General features: G+C 49.0%; 1 protein-coding gene across 1 annotated transcript in view; it reads right to left on the bottom strand.

The window, feature by feature from the left end:
• Window positions 1–7,961: 7,961 nt before the first annotated feature.
• LOC101658962 (EKC/KEOPS complex subunit LAGE3-like) overlaps window positions 7,962–8,943 on the bottom strand; it is a 2,797-nt gene continuing 1,815 nt past the window's right edge. The window contains exon 3 of the mRNA XM_004717587.2: window positions 7,962–8,231. Coding sequence (XP_004717644.2) covers window positions 8,093–8,231 — 139 coding nt within the window. The 3' untranslated portion in view covers window positions 7,962–8,092. The remainder of the gene's footprint in view (window positions 8,232–8,943) is intronic.

Genomic DNA, 8,943 nt, shown 5'->3' with positions numbered 1-8,943 from the left:
GCTCATAAAACTCACTTGGATCATGAACCAGGCTTCGGTGTGAATTCTCTCTCGTGTGGAGCCAAGGACTGAGGTATAGATCTAGCTCCAGAGAGATCTAACATAAGTGGTGCTGTGTCACTCGGATATATAAGGTAAGCCAGCTCCAGGAGTGGGCCCTCCCACTCTGGTCTCACTGGTTTTGGGCATCTTCTGGACTCTTTTCACCTCACCACCCTCGGGAGACGGCGCATAGCTGGAAAGGAAGCCAAGCTGAACTGCTCCGGCAACATCTGGGAGGTGGATGGCTCCCCAAAGCGACTCATGGGGACACTCGTAATGTATTGCTGCAACCCCATCCTTTTGTGTCCGTCTTCTTGCCTATTTTTGCTGGTGTTCGGGATTTTATGTCTGCCTCTCTGTGCTTGCCTTCCGGGAGCTTGCATGCCTTTCCAAGGCTGGATTTCTGGGAGTGGGCTGGGATGCTGTTGCCTGCAGGCTGGGAGGATTGCCATTCCCCTTTTTGCATCTCAATTGTCTGTTTTGTGCTCTGGCCAGCTGGATGGCTGGGTGCACCTGAGTAAACCCTGTTGGTGTCTGCAGGAATCTGGCTTTGGTGGCTGGCCCCATGCTGGCTTTTGGCTAGGCCACAAGCTGTGGTCGCCATCTTCCCGACCACATGAGTCTCTGTTCTTTGTTCCCTGGCAAGATGGTGCCACCGATGGTCCGCCAATTAGGCTGCAGGGCAATGGAGCACGTGACCCTGCCAAGATGGTGCCCACCGCTCCAGCCACGTGGAGAGGGCGTTGCCTAGGTAGCTAGCTGGTTGCTTAGGCCCGGGAGCTAGCCCTTGCTCTAGTCCCGGGAACTGAATGCTTCCTTTTTCCCCTCCATTCCCTTTAGCTTTCTCCTGGTTTTTGAAACAAGCTGCTTTAGTGTTCTACAAGTGTGGGTTTGTTCTTTGCTACTGGCTGGATTTCCATTGCCCAGGCTGAGGCCAAAGGCATAAGGAGGCCGAGCCAGAGTAACTGTTAACTTTCGCCTTCCAGTGATGCTGCCTCCGGCACTTTCTGGGACAGCTCTTAATACAGCTTTGCCACCAAGATGTTCCAGCCAGAATTTCCAGTTCTTAAAGTTTCCCCAAGCTGAGATTTGAGAGTCTGCTCCTGCCAGCAGGCGTCTTTGAAGGCCATGGGGCCACACCACGCAGTGGCCCTCCTAGCTTGTGGTCTAGAAAACAGTTGGACCAAAATGTTAGCTGCAGTGACTGGTCTTCGACCCCTTCCTTGGCAGGGGTACCTGCCTGAGGCCTCAGACTCACGGCACTCCAGAAGTGCTCGCTGAGCTGTGGTTATTGACCTTGAGGCATCAAGCTCTCAATAGCCTTCTTGTGTGTTTTCTAGATTGGACTTACCAGCTAGATACCCAGGAATTGCCCCCTCGGATATATCCTGTTCAATTGGGATAGATTTGATCAGGAAAGGCTGGACAAACAAGCTGATAGTGCTTTGAATTCTATTTGGCCACAGTATCTTTTAGAGAAAAGAGAATCATGGCCAGCCAATGGTACACTTTCCCTTCCAACCCTGCAACAGCTAGAACATTTTTGTGGAACGATGGAGAGGAGGGTGGAGATCCTGTTTGTTAGAGCATTTTTCCTTTTGAGGAGCTGCAAAGATCTTCATTCCCAGTGCATGGCAGGACCCCCTAGGGGCCCTGGATTTAAGGGCAACTATTACCCCAACCCTGAAACAGCCCTGAATATTCTACCTGTAGTAGAGGTAGTAGGGGAATTTGGTCCCCAGGCAATTTACAAGCCTTTTACTCTAACAAACTCAAACAGTACAAAGAACACTTCCAGCACCTCCCCCTAGCCTATGATTTAACCTGGAAGGATGTAATGGTCATCCTGGGACAGACTATGACAGACTTTGAGAAAGAACGAGTGCTCAAAGGTGCTAGGAAGTTTGCAGAGGAGTTACATGTGATGAGGGAAAAGTACCCCGTAGGGGAAACTGCTGTACCTTTAACAGACCCTGCTTGGAATCATAGTGAGCCTCAGGACAAATGGGCACAGGAACATTGCCTGGTGTGCATCACAAATGGACTGAAGTCAGGTAGGCAAAAGGCCATTAATTACGCCAAGGTGACAGTGATTCACCAGGGACCTACGGAGTCTCCTGTAAGCTTTTTAGAGTGGCTAAAGGAAGCCCTGAAGAATCATACTGCTGTAGATGTAGATTCCTACCAGGGGCAAGTCTTACTCAGGGACAAGTTTCTCACACAGGCTGCACCGAACATTCGCAAGAGACTCCAAAAAACGAGTGCAGAAGCCTGAAGGAGCTACCCTCGAGGAGATGGTTGCTTGTGCTAATACGGCCTTTTACAATAGGGAGCAGGAAGGGGAGGCTAGAGCCCGGGAGAAGGAGAGAAGGAAGGACATTAGGCATGCCCAGGTATTGGCTGCACTTGATAACCGATGCTCGTCGAATGCCTCCCGGGCTTCTCAGACCTTTGAACCAGGTACCAAGGTGCTACATTTGCTGGTAACCGGGTCATTGGGCTAGGAACTGCCCTAACCGGAACAAGCCTCCTCGGATGCCATGTGTCCACTGCAAGCAGACTGACAACTGGGCTGGCCTCTGTCCTAAGGCCCAAAACCTGGAGGGGAGGTGCCCACAGGCAACGTGCAGCTGATAATGGAGGAGGAGGATTGAAGGTGTCCTGTCCGGACGGCCCAGCAGCAAGCGATAACTGTTACTGGTCTGGAACATAGGTGAGCATCGACGTGGCAGGAAGGTCAGTGAACTTCCTTGTAGATACTGGGGCCACCTTCTCTGTCCTTATTTCCTTCCCTGGCCCCCTGGCCCCCCGCACCTGCTCCATCCTGGGAGTGTCAGGAAAACCTGTAGCTAAACATTTTACTGAACCTCTCAGATGTCTATGGGATAACTTCTATTTTTCTCATAGCTCCCTAGTAATCCCTGAATGTCCAGCTCCTCTCCTAGGCTGAGACATACTGTCGAAGCTATGTACCTGCCTAGTCACTGGGCCTCGTCCTCGTCTCTCTACAGCTTTCCAAATGTTCCTCACAGTGGAGGAGCCTCAGATTCCCCCACAGGAACCGTGGGAACAAGCGAAGATGCAGGAATTCTGCCTTCGACCTGATGGATGGTGGGAGAAAGACAACAAGCTCCTCTTGCCACAAAGGTTAGAGTGGAAAGTCGTGAAAGCCTTCCATGACGACACCCACCTTAGCCTTAAACCCTCCTTGACCCTGCTCACTCAGCAGTTCTGTGGGGCCAACTTAACTTCAACCATCGGGTCAGTAACTTCCCACTGTCTCACCTGTCAGACCAACAGTCCCCAAGGAGCGCTCAGAAGTCACCTTGCTCAACCTGTCCAGCGCAAGGGATCCTACCCTGGGGAAGACTGGCAGATGGATTTTACCCAGGTTCCTGCTGTCCAGGGATTTAAGTATCTTCTGGTGTTTATAGACACCTTTACTGGGTGGATTGAAGCATATCCCACCCACACTGAGAAGGCTCATGAAGTGGCTAAAAAACTACTTCAGGAAATAATTCCTAGATATTGGCTTCCCCAATCACTGCAGAGTGATAATGGACCTGCTTTCATCTCCCAAATCACTCAAGCAGTCTCCCAACACTTGGGAATAACCTATCGTCTCCACTGTGCCAGGAGACCTCAGTCCTCAGGGGGCAGGTAGAGGGAATTAATCAACACCTGAAGTTAACCTTCAGAAAGCTGACACAAGAAACTCAGATGAGCTGGAAAGATACACTACCCATAGCTCTGCTACGCCTTAGGATTGCCCCATGGCAATCTACGTGTTTGAGCCCCTATGAAGTTTTAAACGGGTGGCCTTTTCTTATAACAGAGCCAGCTATAGACTCTGAGGTAGCCTTAATACAGCAATATGCCACCCAAGTAGCCCAATGTCAGGAGGCATTCCATCAGTTTGGGCGCACTCAGACCCAAGGGGAGGAAAAGTTATCACCCTTGTGCGAGCTGGGAGATCTAGTTCTTATAAAAACTTGGAACGATGGGTCCCCTAATTCCCAGCTTCAGCCAGTTTGGAAGGGACCTTTGCCAGTAATTCTTTCTACGCCCACTGCTGTCAAAGTTCCAGGGCAGAGTGCTTGGATCCACCATACATGGGTGAAACCCTGGAAACCATCACCATCGGACCCCTCCGAGGCAGAGGTTGCAGACGAACACTCCTGTAAGCCACTGGACGGGCTTAGGATGGTATTTCATCGCCACTCCAGGACAGATGAAGGCTACACAGACAATTCTACCTCAGACCCCTCACAGCCTTTAGGCCAGTGAATGCCTTTATCCTGTTCCTGGGTTTACAGTGACCCAACTCTCATGCCTGTTAGTCCCAAGATTTCTATTGATTTCCTGTGACACTAACCTAACTTCAAGGGCACTGCCACCTTACAATCTTACCCTTGTCTCACTTAAACTGTTCACCTGTTGTCTGTTTTTCCAGAAGTTCTCAGGTTACCAAGGCCTCTGAACCAAGTGTGTCAGCTCCAGGACCACTGTCTCCTAAACCCACCTCGACCTTATCCATCCTGGGCCATGAATGGACAACCCTTTCTAACAGAGTAGGAAGGGTATGGACCCAAAACCCTACTTTGCCCCTTTTGTCAGCAGGAAGTAGCTAGAGATGTCGTGGCCCAGTATCCCAAATATTTGGGTCCATATCTCTTCAGGGGGGAATGTTAGGTAGGCTAGTGTAGGGCTGGGGGATGTCTGTTAATGCATGCCCAGAGGGCCAAGCTACTGAAACAAAGGAGTGGCACGCTGCACATGCTCAGAGGTTCAGGTTTCCACTGGGTAGGCATGGGTGGGCGCTGAACCTGGATTGGCCCACCTAGGCCAGGTGAATTCAATTCAGCCAGTGGGGTCGTCCACCACGCCTCCCTGTGAAATCATTGAAAAGGCAGGAGCCTGGAGTCGAGTGGCAGAACTTTGGCAGAACTTTGGGAAATTTTGCATGACTCTGTGAGCAGCTTCTAGGCAGGCTGCATGTTCAGGAGGAGTCCTATGGGTGCCTGTGTAAACCTGAAACTTCTTCTAATGCTCATAAAACTCACTTGGATCATGAACCAGGCTTCGGTGTGAATTCTCTCTCATGTGGAGCCAAGGACTGAGGTATAGATCTAGCTCCAGAGAGATCTAACAGAATGTAGTAGCTCTAGGGAAAGCTTAAACAGCCTTGACAAGGGTGAGGCCATTTTGAGCTGACAGAACCCACTGTGAATTATAAATGAACTAGCTATAAACTATAAATGAGCAAGCTGATATTAGGGAGGCAGGCTGTGCTGACAAGCGCAACGGACTGTACCAAACGAAATGTATGTTCAGAAGGCTTGGAAGAATGTTCAGAGCGATTATTGTTCAAATAAGAGCAGTTATTGTTTGACTAAGAACAGCTAACTGCAATATCCTGCTTCTGTACTCTGCTTGCTTGCGAACCTGCACTTCGCAACAGTATAAAAACCTTTAAAAAAGTAAATGGGGGACCGCTCAGTCTCCTCTCAAGAGAGCTATCGGTCCCTGCGCAGGAAATAAAACTTTTTCTTTTAAACTTGCCAGCGGTCTGGGTTGTTTTATTTCTGGGAATGGATACTAGGCTACAACAAAGCCACCACTTTGGAAAGTTAGAGATATAGTCCAAGTACATTTTCCTGTGTTAACTATCATTTCCACAGATTCTTCCATTAAAGCGGTGCTGCCTTAAAGTGAGCACATGGTTGATTCTGTCTCCCTATAGAAGCAGACATTCCAATTTGCTCTATCTCTTCCTGCTGTGGCATCCAACCCCTCTTATACCTTCCCCCAATACTAGTTGGGCATAGGGGGGCTTTATCGCCCAACCCTGGATTTAAAATGCTTGCCATAAGCCTGAATTTTTGGCTTGGCTGCATTAAAATTGTCATTAATTTTGCCTTGACAGCTTTCAATGTATAGAAAATAGCCCCTTTGCACCTGTAGCTTTTGTGAATTTAATACATAAAACAAAAGGGGGAATTGTGGGATACAGAAAGATTTCCCCCCAGGTTGTCTGCTACTTGCTAGCACACCATGGGCAGGTCAGCTGCTTAGAAACTTTCTCTCTGAGAACATTAGCCCTCCAGAGAGATCAGACTATTGTCTGTCCCACTGTGGGTGTGGCCCACACCCTGCTGATAAGGATAGAGATTGTTTCCCTGGAGGGCCCAGAGAAAAGGTCAAGCCCACTCAAGGACGACCAAAGTTAGACTGCCATCTTGAATCTAGGATCCGCCCATCTTGTCACATGTACCCCTAGCTTACCCCCTTCCTATTGTGTGTACACTCCTAGCTCAAACCCTTCCTGCCATGCATATGCCCATTAAACAACCCCTTCCTATTATGTATGTGGCTACCTGTAATCAGGGGGGTTTGCATGCCCCCTTAAGGATATATAAGCCTTGGTCAGAAATACATTCTCTCTCTCCTCCTCCCTCTCTCTGTGTGGATCTGGCTGCTTAGATCATGGTCATCCCGGAGATGAGCATGCTACCATGAAATGTGTCTTACTCCTTTGATTCTCTCTCCTATCTTCTATGACTTTACTATCATCTTTATATATTATCACCGTATAGTTGTGCCTATGAACCCTGAGATTGTTAGAGGCTGGTTTACTCTAACACATGCTAAGCTCCCAAGTTACTGACTGTTCGTGACTCACCCTGCTGCTTGCTGCTTATGGGCAGACTCTGCTTGCCTTGCCCTGGGAGTACTCTGCTGTCTGCTTCCTTGACCTTGGACCTGGCAACCCACATGAGTTGAATGACTTTCAGTATATTAACTGTTCCATGAAAGTGAGTTGAACTGAACCCTCTGTACTGCTGTGTAGACTAATTAGCTGTTATAGTCCTTCCAGCTGACCTACCCACATATATATAAAATCTTACGTGTCCTGGTCTCGTTTCCCTAGAGAATCCTGCCTAACAACCGCCCCCCAAAACCAAACTGAATGCTATTGAGTTGCTTCTGACCTGGTGATTTTCCTTGTAGGCCAGAGTAGAACTGTCCCGTAGGGTTTTCAAGGCTATGAGTCTTTTTGGAAATAGACAGTCACATCTTTCTACATTGGAGTGGCTGGTGGGTTTGAACTGCTGACCTTTGGGTTAGCTGCTGAGTGCTTTAGCCCCTGTGCAACCTATTTATTTCATGTATTGCCACCTCACTTTTTCTGTCTACACACTTGTCTCTCCTCATATGTTGTTGCTAGTGCACCAGCATTCTCTCTGCCCCACCCCCTCAGCCTATTCTTGGGGGGAGACACAGGGATACCATGAAGATGTAAGCCAAGCCATGCTACCTATGGTCCCTCCCCCTGCTCCCACACTCCCCAAACAGGGGCAAAGGGTATGCCCATCCCTCCAAAAAATTGTACAAGTATTCAAACTGTGTTTGGATTCCTTGTTTCCAGTTGCAGGCTTGCTAAATATTGGAGATGGACAATTCCTGGACTCAAAGCTGCTCTGATTCTACCTAGAAAATCTTAAGCAAGACTCAGAAGGATCCTACTGCTCATAAGTACCTTCAGTGTCCCAGAGCAAAGCCATAACATTCTTACTCCAGTTAGATGAGGCTTCATGCTCCTGTAAAGGATTACATTCTTGGAAACCCACAGGGGCAGTTCTACTCTGTCCTATAGAATTGGAATCAACTCAATGGCAGTGAGTTGAGTATGTATTAATAATACAAATGGAACTTTAGACAAATATTACAAAATGTTGACAGTAGTGAATGCAAAATCACAGGTCATGGCTGAGCATCATTTTATTCAGTTTCCAAATTATCTGCAGTTACATTGAAGTAAGTACGTACCTCCCTATCTCTGTCTTAGAACTGCCTAATCTGGGAAAAACAAGCAACTCAGAGACTAGCAAGTCAGTTTTATTTTATGCAGTGAAACATTTACACAACATGTGAAACTTCCAAGGTCAGTGCAGGTAAGAAATCAGCGCCCGTACTCAAGTAGCCAGTAGCCTAGGGCTCAGCACTCAGGGAAGGATGCACTGGTTAGGAAGGGGAAGTGGGTTAGACCTCAGCCCTCTCTTTCCAACCGACTCTTAGTAGAAAACCGAGACACAAGGCGCTGCATGGTCCGCACGGCCATGGCGAGCTGGTCCAGGCAGGAGATGATGGCGAGCCGGAGCTGTTCGGGGTCCTCAGCGGTCAGCCGGCTGTGGGCGAGAGAGAAAAAAATTCCAGTTACAGTGCAAATTCCCTGCCCCTCCCCCCAGAAGAATTCATTTCAAAGGACGGCACTGAATCTGCAGCTCCGGGAGAGGGACACATCTAATCGGAGCACACAAGAGCAGGAGAGAGTGGAACACATCCTGGCTCACCAGGCCTTGAGACGATGACCCCAATTACAGCAGCCAGTCCACAGAGAGAACCACATGGCCAGCCCCACTATGAAACATGATGCCCCTCAATGACCCATGGCCCTGGGGGGGACAGCACCGGAGACACAGTGTGAGAATTGCGCCCGATCTGATCCCGCCACACCAAAGCGAAGCACCGGGGGAGTACAGCAGAACAGCAAGGGAATGGAGCGGCAAGGTCCCCAGGGAATGCTGAAGGCAGACTTTGGGGCCAGGGCATGGTGCCCCAACCGACTGGACTGGAAAACACTCCTAAAGGCCAACGTATGATCCTTGAACTAACTACAAGCTTTTCTTTCTTGTTGTGTTTTGACTTGTTGTCAGTGGTATGTTGTTGTTGTTTTGTTGTATATGGTTGCTTGGTTTTGCTCTGTCTTGTTTTTGTGCATTTTATTATCTCTGCAGGTCTGTCTAAATAAGATCGTCTGGATGAACAATCTGGAGGAGAAAACAACGGGACCGACAGTTCCAGGGGGACATGGGATAGGGGGAGGTGGGGGAAAGGAAG

This window comes from Echinops telfairi, unplaced genomic scaffold (genome assembly GCF_000313985.2).
Source record: "Echinops telfairi isolate 266 unplaced genomic scaffold, ASM31398v2 ScPeMD7_7472;HRSCAF=8510, whole genome shotgun sequence".
NCBI lineage: Eukaryota > Metazoa > Chordata > Mammalia > Afrosoricida > Tenrecidae > Echinops > Echinops telfairi.
This window is presented reverse-complemented; position numbering and strand designations above follow the sequence as displayed.